Here is a 16,115-nt window from a genome sequence, read left to right on the forward strand (position 1 = left end):
GGCAGGCAGGCAGGCAGGCAGGCTCACAGGAGAGGAAGTTGTCCAGGGTTTTGGTATACATGTCCCAGCTCTCAGTGTTGTGGGTGTTGATCTCCATGGTGTCTCCCCTGGGTCTGATCATCATGCCTGGTGAAAAGAGAGAAAGAGGAGCGGGAGGGATTTTAGCCTGTTTACAATACAATGTGTGATTGTCTGGGGTGTTCATGACTATACAGTAGCAATTTAAAAAATGTTGGTTTGTAATGTGAGGTTTAAGTGTATCAAAACCTCTTAAATTGTGGCATTGGTGTATTAGTGTATAATACCTGGTGTGCCAAGCCTGTCTTGCCAGGTGGGTTTGTGGTCATCCAACGTCTGCAGCATGACATACATGGTGAGGCAGAACATGCCTGCTAGGAAGATGTAGAACACTAGGTAGAAGAGCAGGATGAGGCCTGGGAGGGAGACACAGCCAGCACACAGACACAGTATTAATATCACACAAAATAAAATCCAGAAAATCACATTGTAGGATTTTTTATGAATTTATTTGCAAATTATGGTGGAAAATAAGTATTTGGTCACCTACAAACAAGCAAGATTTCTGGCTTTCACAGACCTGTAACCTCTTCTTTAAGAGGTTCGTTACCTGTATTAATGGCACCTGTTTGAACATGTTATGAGTATAAAAGACACCTGTCCACAACCTCAAACAGTCACACTCCAAACTCCACTATGGCCAAGACCAAAGAGCTGTCAAAGGACACCAGAAACAAAATTGTAGTCCTGCACCAGGCTGGGAAGACTGAATCTGCAATAGGTAAGCAGCTTGGTTTGAAGAAATCAACTGTGGGAGTAATTATTAGGAAATGGAAGACACACAAGACCACTGATAATCTCCCTCGATCTGGGGCTCCACGCAAGATCTCACCCCGTGGGGTCAAAATGATCACAAGAACGGTGAGAAAAAAATCCCAGAACCACACGGGGGACCTAGTGAATGACCTGCAGAGAGCTGGGACCAAAGTAACAAAGCCTACCATCAGTAACACACTACACCGCCAGGGACTCAAATCCTGCAGTGACAGACATGTCCCCCTGCTTAAGCCAGTACATGTCCAGGCCCGTCTGAAGTTTGCTAGAGAGCATTTGGATGATCCAGAAGAAGATTGGGAGAATGTCATATGGTCAGATGAAACCAAAATAGAACATTTTGGTAAAAACGCAACTCGTCGTGTTTGGAGGACAAAGAATGCTGAGCTGCATCCAAAGAACACCATACCTACTGTGAAGCATGGGGGTGGAAACATCATGCTTTGGGGCTGTTTTTCTGCAAAGGGACCAGGACGACTGATCCGTGTAAAGGAAAGAATTAATGGGGCCATGTATCGTGAGATTTTGAGTGAAAACCTCCTTCCATCAGCAAGGGCATTGAAGATGAAACGTGGCTGGGTCTTTCAGCATGACAATGATCCCAAACACACCGCCCGGGCAACAAAGGAGTGGCTTCGTAAGAAGCATTTCAAGGTCCTGGAGGGGCCTAGCCAGTCTCCAGATCTCAACCCCATAGAAAATCTTTGGAGTTGAAAGTCTGTGTTGCCCAGCAACAGCCCCAAAACATCACTGCTCTAGAGGAGATCTGCATGGAGGAATGGGCCAAAATACCAGCAACAGTGTGTGAAAACCTTGTGAAGACTTACAGAAAACATTTGACCTCTGTCATTGCCAACAAAGGGTATATAACAAAGAATTGAGAAAAACTTTTTTTATTGAGCAAATACTTATTTTCCACCATAATTTGCAAATAAAATCATAAAAAATCCTACAATGTGATTTTCTGGATTTTTTTTCTCATTTTGTCTGTCATAGTTGAAGTGTACCTATGATGAAAATTACAGGCCTCTCTCATATTTTTAAGTGGGAGAACTTGCACAATTGGTGGCTGACTAAATACTTTTTTGCCCCACTGTATGTCCAAAATGGCACCCTATTACCTTTACACTGGGGCCATTACAGAATATGGCCATTCCATATTTTTCATTTATACAGATTAGGGTACCAATTAAGATTTTGCCCTATGTAAAAACAAAGCCTGAAAAGCTGAAAAGTGAAAAGGTCATGTAGAGTAGGTGTTATATTGTCTAAGACCCAAGACAATACTTAGTTTGGCCACTTTCTGTCTTCATCACACTATACCACTCTCTCTTTCTTCATCACTCTATACCACTCTGATAGGTGAGAATTGTCTGTTAATTGAACGATTACAATATTCCGCCCTGAAACATATAATTGTACGGAATTGATTAGAATGTATAAAATCATAATCAATAAATGTGTAGTCCTAGTCAGAATTAGGATAAAACAATGTCTTTATGGTATTTTAAACACAGACTGTCTCAGCTTGGTGCCAACCCGACTAGAGATTTGGGAGAGAACGGGCAGTACGTCTCAAGGACAAGGTCTATCTCTGTCGGCTGGGTAGTGAGACAGGCAGTGTGTGCGTAGCAGGACATGTGTGTGCGTATGTTTGTGTGTATGTGTGTGCATGTGTGGGCGTGAGAAGTCAGTATAAAATTAATTGTTTTGTATTCTTGACTTTAAAACTTTCTCTTAATAAACTGTACTAACCTTTTGTATAAGCTGAGTCTTTGACTAATTATTATTATACCCATGGTCTTACAAACCTCGGGAATTGGTCAGAGCTATTGATTGATTGTTATTATCATTGGGATTGGAAATTCTCTTATCAAATTGGTCCTTCGAGCCGGATTTCAATACCTGTTTTCTGTCGTCCCATGGGAGCGCCGAAAAACGTGCACGGACGGATCAGAGATCCGTAAGTTAAAGACCTGACCTCTGGAAATTGAGGTTCCATTTCAGGCCGGTGGCAAACTGGTACACGACAGAACACGGTGACGAAATCCAACCAAAATTGAATTCTCAGCTGCAAGATAAGGGCTGTGATCTTTATTCATTCGTTTGGGGTTAAATTCTAAACATACAAAAAATTAGAGCAAGATAAATGTGAGGGAGGATTTTAACTGTAAAACTAACAGCAAGTAAGATTTGTATCGGTATACCGTCCATATAATCTAATGTAGAGAAAGTTTAAGACAAAAGTATCTATGTTAGTGTTGGCGGCACTGGGTCACAGATCTAATTAAGACATTTTGAAGTACAGTATCTAACAGTAAGACCTGAAAGTAAAACTGGTAGAAGTACGGTATCTAACAGTAAGACCTAAAAGTAAAACTGGTTGAAGTACAGTAGCCGGAAAACGTACTATAGAAGGCGAAATAAAGTAAAGTAAGATTTTAAAAAGAAACGGTGACGGGACCCCAGGACAGGATTTATCAACCTTATCGAGAAAGTTACAAGAAGGATATCAGCAGGGGGGGAAAGTATGTGTGTTTGAGACCTAATAACTTATCAAAAGTCATAATAGTAATTATTCCTCAATTCTGAGTAGGAGATAGAGAGAGTGACAAGGGTCAAGAGAGAGAACCAAGGGAGAGAGAGTAAGGAGAAGCCTCGCTGGGGAAACGCTTGGACCTTTAAATTATGACTATTTTCTCCCAACGCGGGAGACTCGGGTTCGTATCTCAGCCTTGGCACCGATAGACTAAAATTCATTCTGATTGTAATGCAAATACTGATATGTTTTTTTCCGGGAGAGATACTGTTAGTTAGTGTAGTGTTTGTTTAGGATATAAACTGAATGTTTTAATAGCTTGTTTAGGTTCAATTGAAAGACTAATCCATTCTAAATAATAGCGGGGCGATTTTGATGGAATGCGTTGTCTTGCCTAAATGATCTGCTGGAATAACGTATTGGGAATGGAGTCGTATTTAAATGACTGAATCATAGAAGAGACAGTTACCCAAGTCTAATGAATTCTACATAATAGCGGAGAGATAATTGCGATAGAGTGGTGCCCACCGAAATGTTTTTCATTCCTATGGATTGACTGACATACGTTATAAATTTAGCGAAGTACATGGTACTTTTACATGTTGGACATTTCATACAAGGGAAGCCGAAAGAGAAGAGAAAGTTGGAAAGTTTGGTTTCACTCTTACGATAGAATTCAAGCAGAACTCAGTCTGAATAGGGGTTAGATTTTTGCCTAGAGGCAGGAATAGGAGAGTTGGTTGCAGTGTTGCAAACTAATTTTCAGGGTAAAGTTGCTAGAGGAAGGTTGATTTGTTGCTAAATGATGTTGTGATAACATTGAGTGATAACGTAAAACTGCGTCATTAAGTAGAATACACAATAACGTTACTCAAATTGATTTGACAGTTGTTCAGGTAGAGACTCTCACTTTTTTCTGTACTTCTGGCAGTACAATATTGATTGAGAGATGTTGATTGATGTTGTAAGTTCTGTTCAAGATCAAACATTCGTGACCAACTTTATTCATTGGGTTTGGCTAGTCGAACCCGTACTACTGCTGCTGCAGTCAGCCAACAATGATTTGCAATTCGCTGAAGTTGCTGCTGCCTGGGCTCGGGCTGAGCGCCTGCTACTGCTATCACTCACAATGCACTTTTGCAACAAAGGAAATGATGTTGTGACTGAGGGTGTGACAGAGAAAATTGTTTGTGTCATTTAGAGGGGAAATGCGTGCATTATTGCTTTGAGTCACTTTTCAAAAGTTGCTAAAAGTTCCAAATACATTTTTTAAAAGTAGCTGAATTTGTCAGGATAGTCTGAAAAGATGCTAAATCTAGCAACAAAATTGCTAGGTGGGCATCACTGGTTGGTGGGGCTCACTGGGCTATATTTGGCTGTAAGAGAGGGAGGTCTGAATAGTTGAATCGTAAAAGTTTTGTGATAGTTCCCGGTTATTGATTTTTGGTTTGATTGTTTAGGTAACACCAGTGAATTTGAACAGGATGTTAACGTATTCCAAACATTATAATCTGTTTCCATTACGTGGAACCATGTCCGGTCGGTAAAGGGGATTGCAGGTTAGTTCATTTTATTTTAAAGGGACAGTGCACGTTAATCCCAGTTGTGGGTATCTAATGGCAGGATATTCCTATTAAGAATTTTGGGAGACTGTCTGCAGACGGACTGAATGGGTTTCATATATCACCATTGAGGAAATCTAAAACGAATGATTGGAAGGAGTAAAATGGAATGATTAGGTTTTGTTGTAGTTAACGTTAGGGTTACTGAATTGGGGTAATTTGACAAAGGTTTTTTGGGGGGAAAAGTAATGCTTCATTGTCTTTCTGTGGAAATGTTTTCCGGGGGTTGTAATCTTGAAGGGAGCGAGTGAGTGAAATAGAGGCATGTTTCTACCAAAATTGAAAAGTCCTGGATATGTTGTGTTCGTTTTTAGCTTTAGGGTTTGTGGAGATTTCCATTTTTCTATAGACACGAAATCTTAAAGGGGTGTGTGGAATATGATACGTTTTATTTGATGAGTTTTAATTAAACACGTGAATTCTTATGATACGGGAATGTTCTGGGAATATATCAATTGAGTAACACGACTGTAAAAGGGTGGTATGACTCTTGACCTCTATCATGGCTTTTTCCTTTGGGGTCTGATCAGCCTCAGGGGAGGGCCATTTGGATAATGATTTAAGGTAATTTGTGATACTGATTTTAAGCTAAATTGAGTAACTGATAATTATTTACGAGTTTATAGTTCCTTGACATAGTTGTAATTTGAACCAATGAGAAGAAAGAAATGGCATAGCCTTGGACTAAGGGCAGACATTCTTGAGTCTCTCTTCCAATGGCCACAAGGGTACAATAAGTTCTCTTGGTGGAGGGTTCCAGAGAAGTAACTGTGATCTGGTCATGTTATTTGAAAATTTAGTTTTATCTTTTGACCAGTTTTATCTTTTGACCAGTTTTATCTTTTGACCAGTAGTAGTATTTATATAGCGCTCCGGGAGAATATTTGGTTAAAAGAATCCCCGGCAGTGGAGGGACTCTTGGCCCCGTATAGTCAACAATTAAAAATTGCTTTCCTCAGTGGAATGCGTCCCGAGACAAGCCGTACCATGAAACAGAACTTGGTAGGGTGGGGGCGAGCCGAGCTAGGAGAGGTGGAGAGATAAGCAGTTCACTAGGTACAGCAAGTCTCAGAGGAGAAAGTGGAATTGAGACAGGACAAATTATGGGGAGCGGGGAAATACACTCTAGTGAGGAAGAGGTTCAAGATTCTGTAAACACTGTCTGTGAAGGTTTCGAATTGGCTCGTATTGATTTGGTATTACAACAGGAACAGAAATCCTATTCATCATCGATAATAAATAGGGGAAGATATGGTCCTTTGAGGTTTGGACAGGACATATTTTAAGCAAACAGGGCAGATACATTGAGATATCAATTGGTCCTTCGAGACGGATTCTAAGAGAATTTCCAATCCCAATGATAATAACAATCAATCAATAGCTCTGACCAACTCCCGAGGTTTGTAAGACCATGGGTATAATAATAATTAGTCAAAGACTCAGCTTATACAAAAGGTTAGTACAGTTTATTCAGAGAACGTTTTAAAGTCAAGAATACAAAACAATTCATTTTATACTGACTTCTCACGCCCACACATTCACACGCACACACACAGACGCACATACACATAAACAGACGCATACACATGTCCTGCTACCCAGCCGCCAGAGCTTTGTGACCTTGTTCTTGACACGTACTCCCTGTTCTCTCCCAATCTCTAGTCAGGTCGGCACCAAGCTCAGACAGTCTGTGGTTATAATACCATAAAGACATATTGTCTTTACCCTAATTCTGACTAGGAGGACACTAGGATGTATTGATTATGATTTTATATATTCCAATCAATTCCATATAATTCTATGTTTCAGGGGTCGGAATATTCTAATCATTCAATTAACAGACAATTCTCACCTATCACACTCTCTCTGTCTTCATCACAATATACCACTCTCTCTGTCGTTTCCACCCTATACCACTCTCTCTCTGTCCTTTTCACAATATACCACTCTCTCTGTCTATCACCCTATACCACTCTCTCTGTCTTTATCACACTATACCACTCTCTCTGTCTTTATCACACTATATCACTCTCTCTGTCTTTATCACACTATACCACTCTCTCTGTCTTTCTCACACTATACCACTCTCTCTGTCTTTATCACCCTATACCACTCTCTCTGTCTTTATCACACTATACCACTCTATCCCTGTCTTTATCACCCTATACCACTCTCTCTGTCTTTATCACACTATACCACTCTCTCTGTCTTTATCACACTATACCACTCTCTCTGTCTTTCTCACACTATACCACTCTCTCTGTCTTTATCACCCTATACCACTCTCTCTGTCTTTATCACCCTATACCACTCTCTCTGTCTTTATCACACTATACCACTCTATCCCTGTCTTTATCACCGTATACCACTCTCTCTATCTTTATCATACTATACTACTCTGTCTTTATCACACTATACCACTCTGTCTTTATCACACTATACCACTCTATCCCTGTCTTTATCACCGTATACCACTCTCTCTATCTTTATCATACTATACCACTCTGTCTTTATCACACTATACCACTCTGTCTTTATCACACTATACCACTCTCTCTATCTTTATCATACTATACCACTCTGTCTTTATCACACTATACCACTCTGTCTTTATCACACTATACCACTCTATCCCTGTCTTTATCACCGTATACCACTCTCTCTATCTTTATCACCCTATACCTCTCTCTCTGTCTTTATCACACTATACCACTCTCTCTGTCTTTATCACACTATACCACTCTGTCTTTATCACCCTATACCTCTCTCTCTGTCTTTATCACACTATACCACTCTCTCTGTCTTTATCACACTATACCACTCTGTCTTTATCACACTATACCACTCTCTCTGTCTTTATCACACTATACCACTCTCTCTGTCTATCACCCTATACCACTCTCTCTGTCTTTATCACCCTATACCACTCTCTCTCTCTGTCTTTATCACCCTATACCACTCTCTCTGTCTTTATCACCCTATACCACTCTCTCTGTCTTTATCACCCTATACCACTCTCTCTGTCTTTATCATCCTATACCTCTCTCTCTGTCTTTCTCACCCTATACCACTCTCTCTGTCTTTATCACACTATACCACTCTATCCCTGTCTTTATCACCCTATACCACTCTCTCTGTCTTTATCACACTATACAACTCTCTGTCTTTATCACACTATACATCTCTATCCCTGTCTTTATCACCCTATACCACTCTCTCTGTCTTTATCATACTATACTACTCTGTCTTTATCACACTATACCACTCTCTCTGTCTTTATCACACTATACCACTCTGTCTTTATCACACTATACCACTCTCTCTGTCTTTATCACACTATACCACTCTGTCTTTATCACCCTATACCACTCTCTCTGTCTTTATCACACTATAAAGCTCTCTCTTTCTTTATCACACTATACCACTCTGTCTTTATCACACTATACCACTCTCTCTGTCTTTATCACACTATACCACTCTCTCTGTCTATCACCCTACACCACTCTCTCTGTCTTTATCACCCTATACCACTCTCTCTGTCTATCACCCTATACCACTCTCTCTGTCTTTATCACACTATACCACTCTCTCTGTCTTTATCACACTATACCACTCTCTCTGTCTTTATCACACTATACCACTCTCTCTGTCTATCACCCTATACCACTCTCTCTGTCTTTATCACCCTATACCACTCTCTCTGTCTATCACCCTATACCACTCTCTCTGTCTTTATCACACTATACCACTCTGTCTTTATCACACTATACCACTCTCTCTGTCTTTATCACACTATACCACTCTCTCTGTCTATCACCCTATACCACTCTCTCTGTCTTTATCACCCTATACCACTCTCTCTCTCTGTCTTTATCACCCTATACCACTCTCTCTGTCTTTCTCACCCTATACCACTCTCTCTGTCTTTATCACACTATACCACTCTCTCTCTGTCTTTATCACCCTATACCACTCTCTCTCTGTCTTTATCACCCTATACCACTCTCTCTTTCTTTATCACACTATACCACTCTCTCTGTCTTTATCACCCTATACCACTCTCTCTCTGTCTTTATCACCCTATACCTCTCTCTCTGTCTTTATCACCCTATACCACTCTCTCTCTGTCTTTATCACCCTATACCACTCTCTCTTTCTTTATCACACTATACCACTCTCTCTGTCTTTATCACCCTATACCTCTCTCTCTGTCTTTCTCACCCTATACCACTCTCTCTGTCTTTATCACAATATACCACTCTCTGTCTTTATCACCCTATACCACTCTCTCTCTGTCTTTATCACACTATACCACTCTGTCTAAATCACACTATACAACTCTCTCTGTCTTTATCACCCTATACCACTCTCTCTATCTTTATCACACTACAACACTCGATCTGTCTTTATCACCCTATACCACTCTCTCTGTCTTTATCACCCTATACAACTCTCTCTGTCTTTATCACCCTATACCACTCTCTCTTTCTTTATCACACTATACAACTCTCTTTCTTTATCACACTATACCACTCTCTCTGTCTTTATCACACTATACCACTCTCTTTCTTTATCACACTATACCACTCGCTCTGTCTTTATCACACTATACCACTCTCTCTGCCTTTATCACCCTATACCACTCTCTCTGCCTTTATCACCCTATACCACTCTCTCTGTCTTTATCACACTATACCACTCTCTCTTTCTTTATCACCCTATACCACTCTCTCTGTCTTTATCACACTATACCACTCTCTCTGTCTTTATCACACTATACCACTCTCTCTGCCTTTATCACACTATACCACTCTCTCTGTCTTTATCACACTATACCACTCTCTCTGTCTTTATCACACTATACCACTCTCTCTGTCTTTATCACACTATACCACTCTCTCTTTCTTTATCACCCTATACCACTCTCTCTGTCTTTATCACACTATACCACTCTCTCTGTCTTTATCACACTATACCACTCTCTCTGTCTTTATCACACTATACCACTCTCTCTGCCTTTATCACCGTATACCACTCTCTCTGTCTTTATCACACTATACCACTCTCTCTGTCTTTATCACACTATACCACTCTCTCTGTCTTTATCACACTATACCACTCTCTCTTTCTTTATCACCCTATACCACTCTCTCTGTCTTTATCACACTATACCACTCTCTCTGTCTTTATCACACTATACCACTCTCTGTATTTATCACACTATACCACTCTCTCTGCCTTTATCACCGTATACCACTCTCTCTGTCTTTATCACACTATACCACTCTCTCTGTCTTTATCACCCTATACCACTCTCTCTTTCTTTATCACACTATACCACTCTCTCTGTGTTTATCACACTATACAACTCTCTGTCTTTATCACACTATACCACTCTCTCTTTCTTTATCACACTATACAACTCTCTGTCTTTATCACACTATATCACTCTCTCTGTCTTTATCACCCTATACCACTCTCTCTATCTTTATCACACTATACCACTCTCTCTTTCTTTATCACACTATACCACTCTCTCTCTGTCTTTATCACCCTATACCTCTCTCTGTCTTTATCACCCTATACCACTCTCTCTGTCTTTATCACAATATACCACTCTCTCTGTCTTTATCACCCTATACCACTCTGTCTAAATCACACTATACAACTCTCTCTGTCTTTATCACCCTATACCACTCTCTCTATCTTTATCACACTACAACACTCTCTCTGTCTTTATCACACTATACCACTCTCTCTGTCTTTATCACCCTATACAGCTCTCTGTCTTTATCACACTATACCACTCTCTCTGTCTTTATCACACTATACCACTCTCTCTGTCTTTATCACACTATACAACTCTCTGTCTTTATCACCCTATACCTCTCTGTCTTTATCACCCTATACCTCTCTGTCTTTATCACCCTATACCACTCTCTCTGTCTTTATCACACTACAACACTCTCTCTGTCTTTATCACACTACAACACTCTCTCTATCTTTATCACACTACAACACTCTCTCTGTCTTTATCACACTATACCACTCTCTCTGTCTTTATCACACTATACCACTCTCTCTGTCTTTATCACCCTATACCACTCTCTCTGTCTTTATCACCCTATACCACTCTCTCTGTCTTTATCACACTATACCACTCTCTCTGTCTTTATCACCCTATACCACTCTCTCTGTCTTTATCACACTATACATCTCTCTGTCTTTATCACACTATACAACTCTCTCTGTCTTTATCACCCTATACCACTCCCTCTCTGTCTTTATCACCCTATACCTCTCTCTCTGTCTTTATCACCCTATACCACTCTCTTTCTTTATCACCCTATACCACTCTCTTTCTTTATCACCCTATACCACTCTCTTTCTTTATCACCCTATACCACTCTCTCTCTGTCTTTATCACACTATACCACTCTGTCTAAATCACACTATACAACTCTCTCTGTCTTTATCACCCTATACCACTCTCTCTATCTTTATCACACTACAACACTCGCTCTGTCTTTATCACACTATACCACTCTCTCTCTGTCTTTATCACCCTATACCTCTCTCTCTGTCTTTATCACCCTATACCACTCTCTCTGTCTTTATCACCCTATACCACTCTCTCTCTGTCTTTATCACACTATACCACTCTCTCTCTGTCTTTATCACACTATACCACTCTCTCTCTCTGTCTTTATCACACTATACCACTCTCTCTCTCTCTCTGTCTATCACACTATACCACTCTCTCTCTCTCTCTGTCTATCACACTATACCACTCTCTCTCTCTGTCTTTATCACACTATACCACTCGCTCTCTGTGTCTTTATCACACTATACCACTCTCTCTCTCCGTCCTTATCACACTATACCACTCTCTCTGTCTTTATCACACTATACCACTCTCTGTCTTTATCACCCTATACCACTCTCTCTGTCTTTATCACCCTATACCACTCTCTCTCTGTCTTTATCACACTATACCACTCTCTCTGCCTTTATCACCCTATACCACTCTCTCTTTCTTTATCACACTATACAACTCTCTGTCTTTATCACACTATACCACTCTCTCTGTCTTTATCACCCTATACCACTCTCTCTGTCTTTATCACACTATACAACTCTCTTTCTTTATCACACTATACCACTCTCTCTGTCTTTATCACCCTATACCACTCTCTCTTTCTTTATCACCCTATACCACTCTCTCTGTCTTTATCACACTATACCACTCTCTCTGTCTTTATCACACTATACCACTCTCTCTGTCTTTATCACACTATACCACTCTCTCTGCCTTTATCACCGTATACCACTCTCTCTGTCTTTATCACACTATACCACTCTCTCTGTCTTTATCACACTATACCACTCTCTCTGTCTTTATCACCCTATACCACTCTCTCTTTCTTTATCACCCTATACCACTCTCTCTGTCTTTATCACACTATACCACTCTCTCTGTCTTTATCACACTATACCACTCTCTGTATTTATCACACTATACCACTCTCTCTGCCTTTGTCACCGTATACCACTCTCTCTGTCTTTATCACACTATACCACTCTCTCTGTCTTTATCACCCTATACCACTCTCTCTTTCTTTATCACACTATACCACTCTCTCTGTGTTTATCACACTATACAACTCTCTGTCTTTATCACCCTATACCACTCTCTCTGTCTTTATCACACTATACCACTCTCTCTTTCTTTATCACACTATACCACTCTCTCTCTGTCTTTATCACCCTATACCTCTCTCTGTCTTTATCACCCTATACCACTCTCTCTGTCTTTATCACAATATACCACTCTGTCTAAATCACACTATACAACTCTCTCTGTCTTTATCACCCTATACCTCTCTCTGTCTTTATCACCCTATACCACTCTGTCTAAATCACACTATACAACTCTCTCTGTCTTTATCACCCTATACCACTCTCTCTATCTTTATCACACTACAACACTCTCTCTGTCTTTATCACACTATACCACTCTCTCTGTCTTTATCACCCTATACAGCTCTCTGTCTTTATCACACTATACCACTCTCTCTGTCTTTATCACACTATACCACTCTCTCTGTCTTTATCACCCTATACAGCTCTCTGTCTTTATCACACTATACCACTCTCTCTGTCTTTATCACCCTATACCTCTCTGTCTTTATCACCCTATACCTCTCTGTCTTTATCACACTATACCACTCTCTCTGTCTTTATCACCCTATACCACTCTCTCTGTCTTTATCACCCTATACCACTCTCTCTGTCTTTATCACCCTATACCACTCTCTCTGTCTTTATCACACTACAACACTCTCTCTGTCTTTATCACACTATACCACTCTCTCTGTGTTTATCACACTATACAACTCTCTGTGTTTATCACACTATACAACTCTCTGTCTTTATCACCCTATACCACTCTCTCTTTCTTTATCACACTATACCACTCTCTCTGTCTTTATCACACTATACAACTCTGTCTTTATCACCCTATACCACTCTCTCTGTCTTTATCACCCTATACCACTCTCTCTTTCTTTATCACACTATACCACTCTCTCTGTCTTTATCACCCTATACCACTCTCTCTGTCTTTATCACCCTATACCACTCTCTCTGTCTTTATCACACTATACCACTCTCTCTGTCTTTATCACCCTATACCACTCTCTCTGTCTTTATCACCCTATACCACTCTCTCTGTCTTTATCACCCTATACCACTCTCTCTGTCTTTATCACACTATACCACTCTCTCTGTCTTTATCACACTATACAACTCTGTCTTTATCACACTATACCACTCTCTCTGTCTTTATCACACTATACCACTCTCTCTCTGTCCTTATCACAATATACCACTCTCTCCGCCTTTATCACCCTATACCACTCTCTCTCTGTCTTTATCACCCTATACCTCTCTGTCTTTATCACCCTATACCACTCTCTCTGTCTTTATCACACTATACAGCTCTCTCTTTCTTTATCACACTATACCACTCTCTCTGCCTTTATCACCCTATACCACTCTCTCTGTCTTTATCACACTATACCACTCTCTCTGCCTTTATCACACTATACCACTCTCTCTGTCTTTATCACCCTATACCACTCTCTCTGTCTTTATCACACTATACCACTCTCTCTGTCTTTATCACACTATACAACTCTCTCTTTCTTTATCACACTATACCACTCTCTCTGTCTTTATCACAATATACCACTCTCTCTCTGTCCTTATCACAATATACCACTCTCTCTGCCTTTATCACCCTATACCACTCTCTCTCTGTCTTTATCACCCTATACCTCTCTGTCTTTATCACCCTATACCACTCTCTCTTTCTTTATCACACTATACCACTCTCTCTTTCTTTATCACACTATACCACTCTCTCTGCCTTTATCACCCTATACCACTCTCTCTGTCTTTATCACACTATACATCTCTGTCTTTATCACACTATACCACTCTCTCTGTCTTTATCACACTATACCACTCTCTCTGCCTTTATCACCCTATACCACTCCCTCTCTGTCTTTATCACCCTATACCTCTCTCTCTGTCTTTATCACCCTATACCACTCTCTTTCTTTATCACCCTATACCACTCTCTTTCTTTATCACCCTATACCACTCTCTCTCTGTCTTTATCACACTACAACACTCGCTCTGTCTTTATCACACTATACCACTCTCTCTCTGTCTTTATCACCCTATACCTCTCTCTCTGTCTTTATCACCGTATACCACTCTCTCTGTCTTTATCACCCTATACCACTCTCTCTGTCTTTATCACCCTATACCACTCTCTCTCTGTCTTTATCACACTATACCACTCTCTCTCTCTGTCTTTATCACACTATACCACTCTCTCTCTGTCTTTATCACACTATACCACTCTCTCTCTCTGTCTTTATCACACTATACCACTCTCTCTCTCTCTCTGTCTATCACACTATACCACTCTCTCTCTCTGTCTTTATCACACTATACCACTCGCTCTCTGTGTCTTTATCACACTATACCACTCTCTCTCTCCGTCCTTATCACACTATACCACTCTCTCTGTCTTTATCACACTATACCACTCTCTGTCTTTATCACCCTATACCACTCTCTGTCTTTATCACCGTATACCACTCTCTCTGTCTTTATCACCCTATACCACTCTCTCTTTCTTTATCACACTATACCACTCTCTCTTTCTTTATCACACTATACCACTCTCTCTGTCTTTATCACACTATACCACTCTCTGTCTTTATCACACTATACCACTCTCTCTTTCTTTATCACACTATACCACTCTCTCTGTCTTTATCACACTATACCACTCTCTCTGTCTTTATCACACTATACCACTCTCTCTGTCTTTATCACCGTATACCACTCTCTCTGTCTTTATCACACTATACCACTCTCTCTGTCTTTCTCACACTATACCACTCTCTCTGTCTTTCTCACACTATACCACTCTCTCTGTCTTTATCACACTATACCACTCTCTCTTTCTTTATCACACTATACCACTCTCTCTGTCTTTCTCACACTATACCACTCTCTCTGTCTTTATCACCCTATACCACTCTCTCTGTCTTTATCACACTATACCACTCTCTCTGTCTTTATCACACTATACCACTCTCTCTGTCTTTATCACACTATACCACTCTCTGTCTTTATCACCGTATACCACTCTCTCTGTCTTTATCACCCTATACAACTCTCTTTCTTTATCACACTATACCACTCTCTCTGTCTTTATCACACTATACCACTCTCTCTGTCTTTATCACCCTATACCACTCTCTCTTTCTTTATCACACTATACCACTCTCTCTGTCTTTATCACCGTATACCACTCTCTCTGTCTTTATCACACTATACCACTCTCTCTGTCTTTATCACCGTATACCACTCTCTCTGTCTTTATCACCGTATACCACTCTCTCTGTCTTTATCACACTATACCACTCTCTCTGTCTTTATCACCCTATACCACTCTCTCTGTCTTTATCACACTATACCACTCTCTCTGTCTTTATCACACTATACCACTCTCTGTCTTT

General features: G+C 40.3%; 1 protein-coding gene across 1 annotated transcript in view; it reads right to left on the reverse strand.

Moving 5' to 3' along the window:
• LOC110533731 (sodium/potassium-transporting ATPase subunit beta-2) overlaps positions 1-16,115 on the reverse strand; it is a 34,044-nt gene that overhangs the window by 6,468 nt on the left and 11,461 nt on the right. The window contains exons 2-3 of the mRNA XM_021618212.2: positions 306-434; positions 28-126 (exon numbers count right to left, since the gene is read on the reverse strand). Of these exons, the coding sequence (XP_021473887.2) occupies positions 28-126; positions 306-434 (228 nt within the window). The remainder of the gene's footprint in view (positions 1-27; positions 127-305; positions 435-16,115) is intronic.

Source organism: Oncorhynchus mykiss, chromosome 10 (assembly GCF_013265735.2).
Source record: "Oncorhynchus mykiss isolate Arlee chromosome 10, USDA_OmykA_1.1, whole genome shotgun sequence".
Lineage (NCBI taxonomy): Eukaryota > Metazoa > Chordata > Actinopteri > Salmoniformes > Salmonidae > Oncorhynchus > Oncorhynchus mykiss.